This window comes from Anomalospiza imberbis, chromosome 2 (genome assembly GCF_031753505.1).
Source record: "Anomalospiza imberbis isolate Cuckoo-Finch-1a 21T00152 chromosome 2, ASM3175350v1, whole genome shotgun sequence".
NCBI lineage: Eukaryota > Metazoa > Chordata > Aves > Passeriformes > Viduidae > Anomalospiza > Anomalospiza imberbis.
The window spans coordinates 4,788,508-4,807,325 of record NC_089682.1 but is presented as its reverse complement, the minus strand read 5'-3'; the positions used below and the strand labels follow the sequence as shown (position 1 = coordinate 4,807,325).

Sequence of the window (18,818 nt, the reverse complement as noted above, 5' to 3'; positions counted from 1 at the left end):
ACATGATGTACTTGTGACAAGGCTGAGTTTGAAGTCAATGTCTGTTTTCAGACAGATGATAATAGCAACAATAATAAGACAATTATTTGTAGTATGAGTATGGCATCTTATAACTTTTTAAAATGTGACTGCTACACTCAGATTTTTAATGCCTCCTCTTTTTTTTGGCACGTGGAAGTAGAATTAATCTTGGTTTCCTGGCCTGGGGATTATTGCTGTGGACTTCAGTGAGCTGCTGCTGATAGAGCTTATCAAGAGGCACTGGTTTTTAACACCTCTTGATAAGTAGTTGTACATTATAATGGCATTTTAGGAGCTAATCTAGAATAGCTTCAAAACTATTTATTAGGAACTGTGAGAAGGAGGAGGTTTTATTTGTGGCAACCTTTCAGGTAAATATTTGCATAGTCTCATAATGGCATTTTAGGAGCTAATCTAGAATAGCTTCAAAACTATTTATTAGGAACTGTGAGAAGGAGGAGGTTTTATTTGTGGCAACCTTTCAGGTAAATATTTGCATAGTCTCACAAAGTTCTCTGAAATACTTGTGATGTTACTGCACAGGCACCCTGAGTAGAACTCACCTCTGTTGAGATTTGTTGAAAGGCCAGGACACTGTAGGACCCTGATTTTTGATGACTTTGAGACATTCAGTCAATTCATCTTTGATCCCTGCCAGAGGATAAATGGAGTAAATTAAAATAACTTTTTAAAATCATCACAATAAAAATACTCAGTGCCACTTCCTGAATAAGTGTCAAGGAAATCTTGTTAATGGAATGAAAAATCTCATTTAACTCCTTTCCTTCTTCACTCGTAACTGGATGTTTTTTAACCTTTCTATACTTAATTTGCAAGTTGTGATAGTTTTTAGTACTGATTGTTAAACAGGAACCTTGACCATGTTTCTTTCCTCCTGTCCACATGAAAAGGCAGGAACTGTCCTGTGAAATTGCTCTGTGAAAATTTCATGAAAATGAATCTGGAATCACCTCCTTGCTTGTTTTCCCTCTTTTTTTTTCTTTTTATTTCCCCATTTACCTTTCCTCCACACCATCATGTCATGGTTATTTTGTGTTCACGGTTATGTTGCTGAAACTTTTAGGTGCTCATAAAATGGTTGTAAATGAAAAGAAAAAGAAATAATATTTCATATCTAGCATCACCAACACCATCATGTGTTGGCTTGCCCTTCTTTAAGGTTGAGCTTTGCACTGAAATTACTCCTTTGTTATCTCAGTGAGTTCTGTTGGTTTGCTTGATACAGGGAATTTTTTGGATGGGCTGCAGTGTGTTAGGTTCATGTAGAATGTTTGCATGCTTTTATGCTTCCTCCTTTTAGAAGATGAACCTGACTTCTTTCATTTGGGTTGTGACTGTTCTGTCCTCTTGCATTTCTGTTTGCATGTGGTTGCTTTTATGTAGGTCTAACTGTGAAGAACTAGTTTTTTGTTGTTGGTTTTTTTTTTTTTTTGTCTGGGGTTTCTTTTTCAATTGCTGATAACCATCACAGGGCTTAGCAAACAGCTAGCTGATGTTTCTGTATCAGGAAATAGCACAAAATATGTATTGGAGCAATATGTAAATGCAGGAAGCAAGCTGTTGCCAGTATAACTCTGGTTTCTTTGGCCAGCTGAATTCACAGTGTTGAACTAGGATATCTGGAGGTAGTTATTCCATCCTATTGACTTGGGCATGGAAACAGCCCATAGGGATCTCTGTGTAAAAGCTTTGGAAGCCAATAAGCAATTATGAATTGGTGTGTGCTGAGGAAATCCTCTTATTTCTTGCATGGAGGGCCAGGGTAAATGGCAGCAGATGTGTCATTACAAAATCCTGCTTAGACCTTTAGGGTTTCTTTGCCTTTCATTCTGTCTGTTGCCTTTTTGGGATGTTGGCTCCTGGCCAGCAAAGGACACAGGAGGTGTGAGGGGGCCATGAGCTGATGCTGCTGTAATGAGGCAAAATCAGGGTCTAATTTTTGCCCAAAATTCACCAAAATTCAGTGAGGGGTTTAGGAGCACGCGGTGGTGAGGACCATGGTCAGCTGATCAGAACAACTCACCAGGGCAGAGAGGGACTGTCACTGTGGTAGGGAGGAGGACAAGCCTCTGGAGGGCGGAGAGTCTGGAAAGTCCATTTTTCATTAAATAGGATGTTGTCAAATGAAGTACAGACCAGCTGTGATGCAACTTTTACTTAAAGACCTGATTTGCAGAAATCTGTAGAAAAACATAAAAAATGCAAAGAGCTATTGGATTGAATTTTTTTGAATTAATCTAATACTTTTATTTTTTGTATTGTTGTTTGGCTGTGTTCCTTTTTTGTTTCGTTTTTGACAAATTTAATGGAAATAGTGATGCATTTCTTAAACTTAATGACCCATGATTAAGATAGCACAACATTAACACTCCTAAGGCATATGTAAGAGGCTCAGATACTTCAAATAACAGCTACCATCTGTGAGACAACACATTTTGCTTTATTCATCAGTGAACTGTGTCAGTGGTGGCTTTTTGTTCTTTGTCTCTCCTGTCATTAGAAACAGTGGCTTTTTTTCCTGTACTTGGAGTTATGATAGAAAAACACACTCAGTTTTGGACCTTCTGTGTTGCTGGAGGTCTAAATGCTGCTTCTGCTCCATCCCTACTGGAGTTTTTGAAATTTAGGAGCTTGACTGCACAGGACTGATGGGTCCCTTTCATTGTTTGGGTGCACTTTTTCCAGAGCTGGAAGGTGGTAGCAAGCCAACCCTCAAGCCTCTGGTGTACCCTGTGATACCTTGAAGCCTGCTCTGGTGGGGAACTCCATCCCAGTTCCCTTGCCTGGGACCTCTAGCTCCCTTTAAAGGACTCTTGAAATTTGTTTTTTTCAGTAAAGTGTTATAATAGCTCAGCAGACATCAGGAGGAATGAGGGAAGGACAGTTGTACATTCCCACTGAACTCTTCTGTGCCATCAGAGTGGGTTTATGACACTTTTAAATGGCCTATTTAAATTTATCTGATGTGTGAGGTGAGCTAGAGGCCAAAGTACTGGAGTGAGATAAGGCAGACCAGTCCCTTCTAGCTCTCTAGTTGTTGGGAAGGGGAGTGTTTGACTGGTCACTTTGCTTCTCCATGACCCAGCTTCCTTATCTGAGAAGTTGTCGCAGTTCCCTTGATGTGTTTGTAAAACATTTTGAAGTGTGGGAGTGATGTGTGCTTAGGAAGACCAGATTATGTCATTATTGGATGCTACAGATTGATTTTTGCCCGAAACATTTGCAAAGCTAACAGGAGTTCAGTGATTTTGGTTTTGTGTAGTTTTAAAACACTGGGAAATGTGTGTATGTAATATCATGGAAGTCTGTATTTACCTATGATTTCCTGTGTTTTATAACAGGGAAACAGTTATTAATCAGAAGCTGGATAGGAAATAGATTAATAAGAACTAAAAATAAAATCCCAAAACCAAACCAAAAGCACTCCCAGAAACTCCCAAAAAAGAGTGAGGAACACTCTTCCCTTTTAATTTGCAAAGCCTTTCAAATGGTAATATAAAAAAAAGTATTTGGGATTTTTTTTGGTCGCAGTACCGGTTGGCTTTCCTCAGAATCACCACTTCTCTCTTGAGAAGAGAGACCCTTCCATCCTAACCCTTTTATTCCTTCTCCTTTTCAGAGAACAAGGAACAGAAGTATCCTCCTGTGATTTATTTGTCCCTAAGTCTGGGCAGAGCTGCACTTCCCAACTGCTGTGAAGAGCTGGGCAAGGATGGATGGGACATAAAGCAAAGCAGAAGTCCTGGAGCCTTAGTCACCAGTCTGATGGACTTCCAGTAAGTATGAGTAAGACTCACCTGTCTGCCACACAAATAAGTTCAGTGGTGCATTATTTACATGTTTGCTGGCAATGATAAGCAAATACCAGCATCAGCCTTCCTGAAGTGTCACAAGAATTGGCACGCTTGAGGGGCTGAGCAGCTGTTGAAATCTGCTTCAGTGACGTTTGCAGTTCAGTTTTGGGTGAGATGATGCCTTGATAGAGGTTCTAAAAAATAACCTATTACTTTGGGCTGAATTATGTTGTATTTTGACACAGCTGCGATGTGCAGGGCTTTGCTCTGCAAGGTAGGAAAAGGTATTTCTCAGTGCAGGACTGAGGCACTTTCTAGGCTTTTTTTTTCTTGTAGTGCAACATGAGAGGACTCAGTAGACAGCAGCATTTATTAGAATGATTGCTTGTGGAGCTGTATAACTGCCTATTTTAGATCTGCACCAGCAAACATTTTGGTATTTCTTGTGTCTGTGGCAATCAGTGGTTTTGCTCAATGTTAACGTTTAACTTTAAAATAAACTGGTGGATGCTTGAAACGTTCAGTGCAGAACCTCTCTTCTACCCTGTCTGCAAAACTTTCAATATTGCTGTGGCACAGTTCCCCTGCCGTGCTTCTCTCCCTGTTTTTGGTTCAGTGACTACAACACACAGCCAAGAAAACAACTCTTTAGAACACGTAAGAGTGAAAAAACCCGGCCTGTGGGGGCTGCAAGTATCATGAATTGGTTGAATTTGTATTTCCTGATGCTTTGCTGGTTTCTGTGTCATAAACCTCAGAGAGACACTTGAGTAAGTGTTGAGAGAGGGCCCGAGCATGGCACTGACACCATGTGGGTCTCTGCCAGGATATTCTTTGACTGGTTCTGCCAGCGAGAGTGAGCACTGACTTGACCTTCTCAGTTTGTGCTGCCCTCGTGCTAATGAATAGTCACCACTGTATTATCCTCAGGCTTGTATTGAGAGGCTGCTGAGATCTGATTTCATGCTGCACCTTACTTTGTAGCCTCTCTTCAAATACTTCCGCTTGGTTTGGGTTTGGTTTTTTTTTTAAATTTGTTTTATTTCCCTCCTCTGCAAATCTGTTCTTTTTCCAAGGGGAAAACTGACATGAAAGCTGGACAAAAGCCTCCAGTTGGGATTGTTTTCTTTTTTGTTTGTTTGTATAGGTTCACGCTGTACTCCCCAACACTTGAATTGTTTCTGTACTGTTGACAAAGGAAAAATGACCTCTACTCTAGTAAGTAAACAAAATATTCACAATATTCCTCTCTGCTTTTTTTTTTTTCTTTTAATACGGTTTTATTTCTTTACATGTGACAGCCCATTGAGCGCTGTCCTGATTAACAAGTCTTTTAAAACGTGGACTATTTGCTGTGTTTCCTTTTTGGCAAAAACAGAAGAAGATGCTGTGAGGCAGGTCTAAGAGCCTCGAATTAACCAACATTTCAAGTGCTCGGATACTTTTAGGGGAGACTTATGCTTTTGAGCATGTGCATTTGATTTATTTAAGCTTGTTTTGGTGGGATGGGTTAGAATGGCTTCTAACTAGTTCTTAAAGCTCTTCCAGGATAAATATTCCTGTTGCAGGCCAGTGTGAGAACTAGCTTAGGTGTACCTGGTGTTGTCACAGCACAAAATGGGGCAGTAAGCATTTATCCTGGACCTGGACAAAGGCTGTTACTTGTCCGCATTTCTTTCTGGGACAGTGCAGCCCACAGCTGTCCTTGCTGTTTATTTCTACCCTGTCAGACGTCCCAGGGCAAGCATTTGTGCAAACAGCTTGGGAGAGCTGGGCTCAAGAATCCTCCTTGGGCTGGGCTGCTATGGATCAGGAAACTGATCCTGTCAGAGGATTCCCATAGCCTCACTCTGTGCTATTTTTATCATTCAAAACTGTCGCTATTGGCCACGAAATGAGTACAAAGAAGCTTGGTAAGTTCAAAAGAGAAAAAGACCCAGTTTTATTCAAACATCTGGTATTTATAGAATTCTAAAGATGACCATGGATTGGAGGATAGACTTACCACCTCTCCAACCACACTGGTCCAAAGATCAATCCATCATTTATCTCCACCCACAGAGAAATATGTAAACTATTCTATTTATACATGAAATTGTGTGGGAACTCTGACTCTCAAATTTGTAAACATTATCAGAAGGCTAAAGAAGTTTTATGAGGACTTCAACACTTTCAAAAGAACTATAAAAAAAACCTTAGCACTTTTAAAAATCAGGGCATCATAAAACGTGAGGTTTTTGGCATGTTCTGTGAATTTCTCTGTCTGTGTACACTGGAGTCCTATGGGAATCCAGGGCATCCCTCTGGCTGCCCTGGAAGGTCTGGGACCCTGGCAGGGGGTCAGGAGCCCCCCTGTACAGAGCCCTGAGAGACACTGTCTCTGATCTCTGTCCATGGAAAAGAGTTTTCAGTCTTACAGGATGAATTCCAAGCTCTGAGTGTTTGATATAAGTAGTAATTAGTGTGGCACGGGTGCAAAAGTAGAATTTTAGGATTCTAGGTAAGGGGTTCAAAGGAGGCAAGATGGAGGAAATTGGGTGTGCCTTGTCCTTCTTCTTCATGCCCTCTGTGTTTCACCGTGGTGTTGGCATTTTTCTGTTGGTTTAGGCTGGGGACACACTGTTCAGCATGGGTGATAGGTATTGGCACTTTATTGTAAATATAGCACACGTAGTTTTTGGTATATAATGTTTGTAATTCCCACTGAGGGGCAGAGCCCCGCACGCTGTCCTGTGAGACAGACCTGCTGCAGGGCAGAGAGAACTATTATAGATAAGAAAGAATGAACAACCTTAAAAACCAGCACAGACGAATCACAACTCCTTCTTTGGCAGCGGGGCTGAAAGACAGAGACTTTCTACAATCTCAGGAGCATCTAAATATCACAGACCCCGACAGAATCCCTAGTGAGTGTTCTGTGTGCGGGGGGTGTATTTTACAGAGCAGCACTGTGAGATTTTGTCCTGATGGCAGCCTTGTTTCTCACTTTCTCCTGTTCCCTCCCTCCCCACGCCACCCCTCAGGGTCCACCACCGCCATACTACGAGAACCGGGGCTTCCAGCCAGAGCCCCTCTACGCCGCCAGGCCGGCAGCAGGTGCTAATCCTTACCCCCAGCTCTTCTCCACCAACCCTCCCTCCGTGCCAAGCTACGTCCCAAGGGTTGTCACCCACCAGTCCACCAGGCCAGCAGCACCCCCGCCCAGGAGAACCTGTGCAGCCAGTAAGTTCTGGGGGGATTTCTCCTGCTTTTGAACCTGAGATCTGTCGAAGTAAGATAACAAAGGAAAGGGACCTTCCCTTCCAAGTGGATGCTTCCATGTGGATGAAGAAGTGGCAGCTGGCTGGGGTGCTGGTGAAGCTGGGGGCTTTGGGAGGAAGGATGGTGGAATGGAGAAAAGTCTGGCTAAAAATGACTGATTTTAATGTCAAATAAATAGTGCTGGTGGGTAGAAATTACTTTACTTGTGAACCTAATTTCTCTTTTCCTCCTTGCTTTCATTTCAGGTCTAAGGAAAACCATAATAATAATATTATCTATATTAATAGTAATTTGTTGTGCAATTGCTGCTTTCTTCATCTGGTATTTTGGTAAGTTGTATTTTTTCTTTTTTTTTTTTTTTTAAGAAAAGATGTATTAAACTTTTCAAGTTAGATATATCCATTCTCATTTTATGCTTTATTCTGAATTAAGGATAGAAAATCTTTGTTCCTTTTCTCCTAAGAGATGAACTAATGTTACTTCTTAATGGCTCAGTTTTGTTTGTTGGTTGAGGTTTTTTTTTTTTTTTTAATGGTGCTGTTACTTTTCAAATTCAAGGTTCACTTAATTTCAGGTGAAGGGAGGGGATTGCAATAAGTGCAAACCTTAACTGCAGGAGTGTAAACAGTCAAGATGTGTTTTGTTTTGCTCAAATGACATCTCTCTTGGAGCAGAAGTCATTTAGATCCATTTATTTGTTTCTGTGGGACTTTTGTGTAAATATTGCATGAGCCCAGGCTGTCTCAGCACTCTAAGTTGTACCATGGATGTTTGCTTTAGAAATCATCCCCAGCTGGGGTGCCTGAGCTCTGAAGCAGGGCTGGACCAATTCTGTTCAACTCGGGTGAAGTTTGCCTTGTACTGTCTTAATTTCCCTTTCAATGAAAGCTGCTTTGCTAAGAAAGCAGGAAACTAAAAATCTGGTGTTTTTAGGAGCCTCTCCTTTCCATTCTGCTCAGGAGAAGAGGAGGAGAAATCTAGTGGAAGATGTCCCTGCTCATTGCATTGGGGTTGGGCTAAAATGATGTTTAAAGACCCCTCCCAAACTATTCTATGACTTTAAGGGAGTTCATTTAGAACTATTAGGATGACACTTTGTGTTCTTAGAGGCGTTTTTCTGACGCATTTTGATTTAAGCAGGGTGAGTGTAATCTTGTTTTAAACGAGAGCAAAAGTCCATAATTGAGGCACTCACTCTCCTCCTCCTTTTCTACGTCCTGACGCTTTGCCAGTGCAAAGCTGACTCCTTTCTGACAACTTAATGGTGCCTTATTATTCAGGGGAGGCAAGTGGCCAAAACCCAATCAGCTGCATCAGAGACTTGATCTGTGCAAAGGACAGAGCAATCCATCTCTGCTGTGGCAGGCTGGGTCCCTCCCCACCTCCGGGTTTAAGAGCCGCTTCCAACGTTTTGCTCCATCCAAGTGGGAAACTCTTTGAGAGCTGGGCTGATGTGCAGCCTCGTGGCTGTGCTTCTGTCTCCCTGCAGTAGAGAATCACTGTCTCAGCTCCCTGATTGAGTGTGGATCCTCAGGGGTGTGCATGTCCCCCTCCCAGTGGTGTGACGGAGTGAGCGACTGCCCCAACGGGGAGGACGAGACCCGCTGTGGTGAGTGGCAGCAGCCAGGGGCTGGGGGGAAAGCCTGCATCAACTGCAGGAGCCTGGGAGCAGATTGCCTTGTCCAGAGCTTGCCTAAGCTGCAACAAGAGTGTTTTAGCCTAAGGTCTGTCACTAAAATGGTTTAGGATGTGTGTTATGGATAGATATTCAGTTTGTTTCCAGCCCGATTAAAAAGTTGAAATAAAATGCTCAGGGGTTTGAGCTGCCTTGACTTTGAGTCAGTTTTTTTAATATCACCTTTTAATTTGAGTGGGGTTTGTGCAGAAGTGGATCTAGCATTGCCTCTGGATGGAACAGTCAGTGGTGACTTCTCAGTAAGCTTCAGGTGATAACAAACCTGGTGGTCTTCAGTCAGGCTTGTCTTTTTCCATGTATTTCATATTCCGTGTTCTCCTCTTAGTACTTCAATTACTTCCTAACTCATTTGTGTAAGAAAAGCTGGCCTAATCATTGCTTTGAAAAGATGCCAAGGGAAGCTTTAGTGCTGAGCTAAAGGTAGAAGGTGGAAACATTGATTTGTCCATTCCAGAGGTTTGGCATCTTGTATCGTGCCACTGCCCCACTGGAAAACTCCAGCTGTGCTTTAAATTCCCTCTGTAAACTTTTATTCAGCACATTCTCATGCAGGGTTGGCACTTGCTGGCAGCTGTTCCACTCCGTTTGGTTGAATAATGGCATCTTGGAGAAGCCTGTTTCAATCTGTTCTTTTGCTTGAACTATTTTTTATTAAATTCTTGTGCAAGCAGATACATAATGGGACGTGGAATGTCAGAGCTAATTGCTCCTGTTACATTCTTGCTTTACAAAGCACTTCTCTGAAGAAATTTGGTGTGTTAAGAAATAATATAAAGTATTTTTCAATAGATCATATTTTATTTATACACAGTATGTGATATATTAAGAAATAAATGGTTGCGTCGAGGAAAGATCAGGAAATTTTCATTATTGCAATTTTTCTCAGTGGTAGAATATAAAAGAATTTTGAGTCTAAAAGCTGAAATGAAGGGATGAACCCTATCTTGTACATTTGCATTTTAAAACTGGTTAGTTATTCTAAATTGCCTTACATGAAAAGAAGTAAGTCATTGCCATATTTCTGTCTACTGGCTATTTACTCAGAATTTGAGTAGAAGGGAGCATTAAATTAACATCAGTTCATACATGAAGTGGATATTATGGGTAACTACTTCCAAGCTGAGAAAGGAGTAATAATAGCATGTGGTGTTCTTAGTTTCCTTTTTTTTTTCCCTTTTTCCCTTTCTTCCTTTTCTGGCAGTTAGACTTTTTGGACCAAATTTTATTCTGGAAGTTTATTCACCTGTTACCAAATCCTGGTATCCTGTTTGCCAAGATGACTGGAATGATGATTATGGGAAGATTGCATGCAAAGACATGGGCTACAGCGTGTAAGTGCAACCTCTGTCAGCCTTTGCTCAAAGAAAGGTTAAAACTTCCCTCTTGCCATTTTTAATGTGTTTGAGACTTTGCTGTGAAAATGTACTGGCAAAGGCATCTTGCCCTGTTACATGAGGTGCATGCATATCAGATAAAAATAATATTTATAAGCATTATTAAATAAGTCAAATATTAAATATTATACAGTGTTATTAAATAATTAAACATTTTTAATTATTTAATAATTAAATGCATTTATATATATAGATATATAAAAATTTAATAATATTATTTTAACCCAGTGACTGGTGGGAAGTGGAGCTTGACAGATGTTTGAAGAATCTGAGACTCTGGCTGGGCTGCACCACCAGGGTTCCACGTTCACAAAAATAAAAATAAATATAATAAACAAAAATAAAGATTTCTAGTGCTGTCATGGTGTACTTTCTCTTTTGCAGGGATACATATTTCTACAGTCAGGGGGTGGCACCTGAAGTCAGCTTTAAGAGCTACATGAAGCTGAACACAAGTGCTGGGAACATAGACTTGTACAAAAAGCTGTACAGCAGGTATCTTTGTTTAGTAAAAGCCTCTCTCCTTTCATCCAGGCTCTCTGCAGATGCTGGAAGAGGTGCAGCTTCTGCCTGCAGCACAATGCAAGCACATCTTTCAGTGGGGATTGTTGGAGGGAAAGAGAATTTGCTTTTAATCTGATTGCAGCAACTGTTCTTCCCTCTTTTTAAAAACACAGCTGTCATTTTTCCATCTTCCCTGTCCTCTTCTAAAAGAAAAACTATCTCATCCTCGGTGCTGTCTAGAAGGTTGCCATGTCAAATTTTTGTAAGGCTCTCTGGCCATCTGCAGGAGTTTGTGTATGGTGACAAGAGCTACAAGCTGCAACACATTCACAGCAGCTGGCACAGCCTTTTTTTCAGTCACATGAACACACAGCATGCAAAAATGGATCTTCACTGTGGAAAGCATCATTTTTATTGTCATTAAACAACTCTGAAGTGTCCAGTGTCAAAACCTGTAGTCTGCTGTGCCTGCAAACTTCCTGCAACTCCCTTGTTTAGTTCTTCTGCAAATCAGCTTCCTAAATCAGCTCCACTTTATCACTTCATCTTGCTTCTCAATAGGCTTTCAAACCTTTTGTGCTCATGCCTGCAGTCTCCCACAGGACAGTTTTGGTGAATGCAAGGCATGGTGGAGGCCAGATGGTTGCTGGTAGGGTAGCTGGAGAAAGTGAAGAAAAGAGGGAACCTGCCACAGGAAGATGAGGCTGGAGGCAGGGCATGTAGCTGGAAAGCGTAGAAAGCAGCTGGAGGGTGGACTTTGCTCACCATTTCCTTCACAGAGTGCCTAAGATCCTGTTTGGTTTTTTTGTTTCTCCTGCAGTGGTTCCTGTGCCTCAGGAAATGTGGTTTCTCTGCGCTGCATAGGTAACTCACTGGCTTTTGCAATTTTGCAAACTTCTGCTTCTTCACGCTTTGAAATGCCCTGGCTGGCAAGTTCTTTTGGACCTGTGGCATTAATTGCTGTTTTTGCATGGGCAAAAGATTTAACTCTTGTTCCCAAATAATGCAGTTTTAGGAGCAGGGTGGGAGAGGAGACAAGGAATACAGTGGATCCCCAGTTGCTTTTGTCTTTGCTGCCACTGGTTCCTTTAAATGACTTGCGGTGGAGTTCCATATCCGTCCCCCAGCGGCTGTGTTGGGATGTCTGTGGCACATTTGCTCTCCAAGACTCAGCAATTGGGTGGGCAGTGCCTGCTCGATGGTGATTCCTGTCCCGAGGAGTCTCCTGGCTGTTGGCTGCTTTGTTGCACAGCACAGAGGTGTCTGAATCTCCAGAGACTCCTGGAAGGTAGAAAGCTGTGGTGTGCCCAGCATGGTGTGTGCACCCCTCTGCCAGGGGAGCCCGAGGTGCAGAATCCACCTCCCAGCTCACTCTTTGATCAACCTCTGCGTGTGGCTGACTTTTCAGAGTGTGGCCTGTCCAGCAAGAGCGTGAGCATCATGAACAGGATTGTGGGGGGCAGCGGGGCCGTGCTGGGGCAGTGGCCGTGGCAGGTCAGCCTGCACGTGCAGGGCACCCACGTCTGCGGGGGCTCCATCATCACCCCACGCTGGCTTGTGACAGCAGCACACTGTGTGGAAGGGTGAGTCCCTCTCTCCGTGGCTATTTGCCTTTCTTCAGGCTGAAATGCATGCATTTCTTCAGTTCTCCCCACTTTCTCCTTTAAAACGGAATTTCTCCCCCGCCACCCCGCCTGGCACGCAGGTGATCGGTGCAGTGTTTTGTCTGTGTTAAAAATTTGAAGTATTAAGGGAAGATTGGTTCTGGAAGGAGGCTGGCTGCAGTTCATCTGTCTGCTTTCTACAGGAAGCCTTGTTTTATACTCGGTCTTATCTACAAAATGAAATGGGTGATGTTGAGCACAGATACCCACCAAATGCACTGCCAGCACCAAATGCAATGCCAGCTAGTACAGTGTTTCCATGAAGATGTTGAATTACACTGTGAGGAAACTCCCCCTCCCCAAATTCTCAAATATCACACTGCTGTAGATATGATCAATTTAAAGATGCCTGTGCCATTTATTTCTTCGTATCTTCTTGCCACAGGGTAGTAAAGTCCAAGTCAGTATTAAATACAGATTTATATCTATCCAAGGAGCACTTTATGTAGCCATCAACAAGAAAAATAGCTGGTGCTTTGTACATTTTTAACCTATAAAAGAGAGTTGAGGGTTGTCTGGTACCCTGAGAAAGGGCAAGAATTTGTTTAAAAGGTGGCTGCTTCTCTTGGAGGGAAAACCCTAAAAGCAAAAACATTTTTAATGGTTGGTTGGCTGGATCGCAGTTTGAGGCGAAGGCAAGGAAGAATATTTGTCCTTAACCTTGAGAAAGGAATGCAAGTGTTGATTTCTACCTGGAGATCTTATCCCTCCTTTGCTGTCTGGATTTGAGCTGTGTAGTGCAAAAGCTTTGGGAATGGCAACCAAGCTGCAGCTGGCACAGACCCGGTTTTCAGCCTGATCTGGGGTTTTTTTGAGAGGTGGGGGGACTTGTAGGCCCAATTCAGGGCAAGTTTTCTATCAAGCTTTTGTAAACTGTGCTGGAGCACAAGAGGCTGCTTAAATAACATCTAGTAAGCGTGCTTAACAATAAAAAAAGCCCACCAAAACCAGCCTAAAAAGCCCCCTGGTGTTTTCAAGATAGTGAAATTCTTTCACTAGATCATGTTTTTACTAATTCTGGCTTCTGCTGATACCACTGACATGCGAGACTTGAGAAATACCTGCCTGATCCCTCAGTCATGGAAATCAAAAGGTTTCAGTGTTGCAGTCTCAGACTTAATTTGTTGTGCTGAGTGATTAAGGGGATGGACAGCGATACTTAACCCACTGCAAAGATTTTATTATTTTTTTTTAATACATTTTTGAAACTAGAGCCAAGCTTTCCTCAAGTTCCATGTCTGTCAAGTTGTTTGTCTTACTCTTCAGAAATGGTGGTCAAATGCATGTGCATTTTTGGTCACACAAACATCTGACTACAGCTCCTGAAGACAATTTTTTGAAGGTCCTAATCCCTGTCTTGTCACCACAGAAGAAAACCTTCAGACCTTTTCTTTGTTCTGTAGGCGACTGTCTGACCCACACAGCTGGAGGGTTTATGCTGGGATTCTGAATCAGGATGAGATGCTCTTTAGAAGTGGATACAGAGTGCAACAGATAATTTCCCACCCAGATTATGACACAGACTCTAAAGACAATGATGTTGCCCTTATGAAGCTGGAGACACCACTGAGTTTTACTGGTAGGTATTCAGCTCTTCTTAAGGGAAAAATCCAGTAGCAGTGAGCACACCTTTTAAAACTTCTGAATTTCACCAAGCAATCCTTGTAGACACTTAGTGGAAAACACAAAATTACCCTAGAGACAGGGTATAGAGACAGAGGGCACAGCCTCTGGTTTCCTAAGCAGGATTTATTTAAATCTATAACATGGATAGGGGGTTTGGGCTCATCTCAATAATATATTTTTACCTCAGAATGCTCTGTGGTGCTTCAGTTTAGCCACTGCTGTATGTGCAGACAACTACAGGTGCAGTGCTGGAGCAGCTGATTAAATCCCCACTGAAGTCAGGTCAAATGATGGTCAAAAACCCTTCAGAATTCAGCATTACAAGAAGTTCCTTTCATAAAAGCAGATGTAGGTTGTTTGTAAGCAATCAGTACAAAATAGAGAACAAGCCATTATTTAAACTTGAAGTGCTTTTTGTGTACAGACCCTTTGTGTTTCAGTGCATCAGTTTAAAGCTACCAGGAGTCATCTGAAAGGGATTTTCTGCTGCTGAGAGCAGGGAGATTGTCTGTTTTCCAGGTTTTTGTGCTGCACGCTTCTTGTATATATCAATGCTGAATCCTGCTTGTGATTGTTTTCAGCAGAGTTTTGCAAAGAGAATGCAGAGCTGTAGTTTTCAGAATTTTTTCTTTGTCTTCTACTGCTCAGAAGAGCTGGTGTTAATTGTTCTATTTAACTTGGTGAATTAAGGTAGAACCACTTGTCCCTCACTTTGAGGTGGTGATGAGGTAGATTTGAGGTGGAGATGAGGTAGATTTGAGGTGGAGATCCTACTCCTCAGGGAAAGGGCAGCTGGTAAACTTTCTGCTGCTTCCTGCATTGACTGCCTGCAAGGAATATAAAGTAACAGAGGGAATGCATGGTGTGTAAGTGGTGGCCATTTAAATCTGAGTTCTGTCTGAACATCTATTTTCTGTTTGTTTTGCAGAAACTGTGAGGCCAGTTTGTCTGCCCAATCCAGGAATGATGTTCCAGCCTAACCAGCAGTGCTGGATATCAGGGTGGGGAGCAGAGTACCAAGGAGGTAAAAAGTGCCTCTGGAATATTTTGATCTTTCACATAAACAAGTCCTTTTCATCCTAAGAATATTGTTGCATGGGCTGATGGGGCAGTTTGAATTAGATCTGCTCATACACTATTTTTTCACCCATTTTACAGCCCCCAGTATTTCCCCTGGGCAATCTGTCTCAAAGCAAGTTGTGAGGTTTTGCATTCAGCAGACTGCAAAGGACCCTCAGATCAGTTCTGGGGGCCAGAAATACCCACCCAGGAGATAATTCTGTGCCCCTGCTGGCAGAGCCACCTCTCCTGCAGCAAGGATTGCTGTGTGCCAAGCATGTCCTGTGGATGTGGGAAAGGGCAGGAGCTGCTCCTTTCCACCACCTCAGGCTGAAGAGAATGGTGCAAGTAAATTTGCAAGACTGGAAAGAGGAAATGAAGGAAAGGGTTTTTTTGGTATAAGAAAAGTACTGGGGGAGGTTCTCTTGACCTCTTGTAGACTTCTTACATCTTAAATTTCCATCCCACTGCTTCTAGGATGTTTATTTAATCTTGGCTGCTGGGATTTTTTTGTAACAGCAAAGTAATGTGATGCTGACTCTGGTTTTATCTTTGCACATTTGTGTATATTTCAATTCCAGGTAAAACATCAAATCACTTGAATTACGTTGCAGTGCCCTTAATAGAACGTTCGAGGTGTAATGCTGTTTATATCTACAATGGCATGATTCTGCCTACAATGATCTGTGCTGGAGACCTAGCAGGGGGAATCGATTCCTGTCAGGTAATTATTCCTAATTGATAGCTAAGAAATATATAAAAGATGAAATAAAAATGATCTGATTACTTTTGTGGCCTTGCTAGTAGGTTTTCTTTCTCTCTCTCTCTCTCTCTCTCTCTCTCTCTCTCTTTCTCTCCCTTCCCTTCCTTCTCTATTTTAAATAAACCCTATGCCCTCCCCAAAATTAAAAATTTGCGTTACATCTGGTTGGGCTTCTGGTTCTTTTGGTGGTACATCCCTTTAAAGAGGAGAGCTTTTGTTTCATCATCTGAATGGCTGCCAGTGCTAATTCTCACTAAAATCCCAAGGGGGTGAGGCTCCTTTTTAATGCTTCAAGGATGGTTTGTTACCTGGTACTTGAAAGTGATCAAATGCTCCTCATAACTGCAGCATTATTATCATTATTATTTTGTTAATCACAGCATTGTGCTTGTGAACAAGAAAGTCAATAATGCCAATCTTACTTAGAGGGCTCTGAGCAAATTATTTTCATCCCTATTGGAAGCAGATGTCACTTAACACCAAAATTGCCACCATATCTCGTTTTAGTGACTCCCTAAATGGCAGGTAGGTTTATAGTGAAACTAAAGCTGTGTTCCTGGAGTGAAATAGGTGTGGCTGTGTCGCTAACAAGGTGTTTGTGTCCCCTGCAGGGTGACAGTGGAGGTCCTCTGGTGACTCACCACCACTCTGTGTGGTGGCTGGTTGGAGATACCAGCTGGGGCACTGGCTGTGCCACTCCCAACAAACCTGGAGTGTACGGGAATATGACTGTGTTTACAGACTGGATTTATAAAAATATGCAGGTAAAATAGTCAGAGTTTTCCCATAACTTTTAAGGCCCCTCATCCTGAAACGTGGTTTTCCGTTAAAAAAATAAAGAAATAAATGTGACTTGCATGACAACTAAGCTGTTTTGTTGGGAAGCATCCAAGCGATTGTTAAGACAGAACCTGAACCTTTGTTTTCTGTTTTGTTTTGTCTTTTAAACAGGCAAACAGATGACAACATTGCTAATTGATGTTCCTGAGAACAAGAATGAATGAAGCCATGGGGGCCTGGGATATTTATTCACTTTGTGGTTGATTTTATTTTTCCTCTTTGATTTTTCTTTTTAAAAGTAACATGAAGGATTGCACACTTGGTTCTGTGCTGGCTACAGTGACAGATCTTAATCAGTGAAGGATTATCACAAGGAGCACCTTTCTTCTCCTTGTGGTGCCTGGCAGAGTCATTCTGCCAACTGCTTGCTGAAATGTCTCTCTTTTGTTGAGTAACTTTCACTTGATGATCAGGCTTATAATGACAATTTCAATCACAATTTAATTCCAGATTTTCGTAGCAGGATGCTGAGACAGTTGGTCTAGTAGTTTTTAAATTAAATGTTAAGTAATGTGAATGTTGAATCTCCGAGCTGCTGGTTGGCAATTTAAAAAGAAATGAATGTTTTTTTAGTGTAGAATTACAAAATAGTTTGGGTTGGAAGGGACCTTAAAGATCATCCGCTTCCAACCCCGCTGCCATGGGCAGGGACACCTTCCACTGTCCCAGGTTGCTCAGAGCCCCATCCAAACTGGCATTAAACACTTCCAGGGCTGGACCATCCTAAACTTCCCTGGGCAACCTGTTCCAGTGCCTTACCACCCTCACAGGGAAGAATTTCTTCCTAAAATGTAATGTAAATGTGCCTTCTTTCAGTCTGATGTCTCTAGCCTTTGTCCTCTCACTCCATGTCTTTGTCCAAAGTCCCTCTCCAGCTCTTTTGTAGGCACATTAGGGACTGGAAAAGGTGGTGAAGTCTCCCCAGAGCCTTCCAGAGGCTGAACAACCCCAGCTCTCTCAGCCTGTCTCCATAGCAGAGGTGCTCCAGCCCTTGGAACACCTTTGTGGCCTCCTCTGGACTCGCTCCAACAGGTCCATGCTGGGGATCCCAGAGCTGGATGCAGTATTCCAGGTGGGGTCTCAGGAGAGTAAGAGGGTGAGGGATATGTATGAAGGGATTTTTTCATGCACTACAGTACAGGCACAGAAAATAATAATAAAAAAAGAAAATACACTGTCTATTCAGGTAGTTAAAAATCCTCAGGATCTCACCACAGCCGTCAATCAAAGTCAGACTGGTGCAGTCTGGCTGCCTCAGACCTTACAAAAAAGTGCTGTTCTGCCTTAAGCTGCTCTGAACCCAGAAGGGGCGCATTGTTGATGTGGGATTTGGACAGGGATACCCCTGGACAGGGGACAGGGATGGCCCAGACAGAGATGCCCTGGACAGGGATGCCCCAGAGCTGCAGCAGGAGGAGTCTCAGTGCTGATGTCCCTGGCTGAGCACACTGCAGGTGACTCTGGACCTCTCCCTGCTGTCGAAGGGCAAACGTGTCCAGCCAGGCTGAGCTGCACACACACACACACAGGGACTGGATGTTTTGTACAAGGAAACACAAAGCTGCGTTTCTGCGGGACGAGATGAACTACCTCATTTGTTAAATTTGGCTTCTGATTCCTTAGAGCTCTCCTTTATGTATCCACCTGTATGTTTTTAGCAAAATGTAATTTGTATCCGAGTGCCACCTGACTGAGCATTTTGAAAATAATTTATAATCGTGGTAGAGGATCAAAAAGCCATATCAAGTCACTTTGTTAAGAAGGATAAATCTTTATTGAATGAAATGACTCTACTAGTCTTGTTTTCTCTTTTGGTACTGAAATGCAATTATCTTACTTGTAAACACTGCACCAAATAAATAGTTTTTTTTCTTTTTTTTTTTTTTAACAAATAGTTTTCCTTAGTTGTGCTTTATATCTGTTTACTTGGATTTTGTTTTTGGAAGCAGTTGCTGGATTCAGTGTATGAAGTGCTTTGAGAGTCTGATTAAAAAAAACAAAACCAACTACAACAACAAACAAAAAAAAAAAAAAAAAAAAAAAGAAAAACACCTCAAGAGGGTGAGCTGAGAGATTATTTTAATTCCAATATTTCAGGTCCTTGAACAAACCCAGGGAAATAGAGCGGATGTCCAGGAATGCCGAGTGTTTTTGGTGGCTGGGTCTGATGAAATC

General features: G+C 42.2%; 1 protein-coding gene across 2 annotated transcripts; it reads left to right on the top strand.

Moving 5' to 3' along the window:
- The first annotated feature begins 1,532 nt into the window (after positions 1 to 1,532).
- On the top strand, positions 1,533 to 17,167 carry TMPRSS2 (transmembrane serine protease 2). 2 transcript variants are annotated; one of them, XM_068179568.1, is made up of 15 exons: positions 1,533 to 1,667; positions 3,662 to 3,818; positions 4,984 to 5,054; positions 6,860 to 7,058; positions 7,343 to 7,426; positions 8,587 to 8,706; positions 9,995 to 10,124; positions 10,572 to 10,682; positions 11,512 to 11,555; positions 12,100 to 12,274; positions 13,759 to 13,934; positions 14,910 to 15,005; positions 15,622 to 15,764; positions 16,415 to 16,567; positions 16,755 to 17,167. In XM_068179568.1, exons 3-15 carry the CDS (start codon positions 5,040 to 5,042, stop codon positions 16,764 to 16,766), a joined length of 1,458 nt encoding a protein of 485 aa, XP_068035669.1. In that variant the 5' UTR covers positions 1,533 to 1,667; positions 3,662 to 3,818; positions 4,984 to 5,039; the 3' UTR covers positions 16,767 to 17,167. The 2 variants fall into 2 exon arrangements, with proteins under 2 accessions (XP_068035669.1, XP_068035670.1); XM_068179569.1 differs by having other exon boundaries at positions 16,415 to 16,581; positions 16,763 to 17,167.
- The last annotated feature ends 1,651 nt before the right edge of the window (positions 17,168 to 18,818 follow it).

Excerpts from the sequence above, each read along its gene's own strand:
- TMPRSS2 (XM_068179568.1), top strand. Across the intron at positions 10,683-11,511 it reads TACAAAAAGCTGTACAGCAG|TGGTTCCTGTGCCTCAGGAA; the intron begins GTATCTTTGTTT and ends TTTCTCCTGCAG. Across the intron at positions 15,765-16,414 it reads GGGGAATCGATTCCTGTCAG|GGTGACAGTGGAGGTCCTCT; the intron begins GTAATTATTCCT and ends TGTCCCCTGCAG.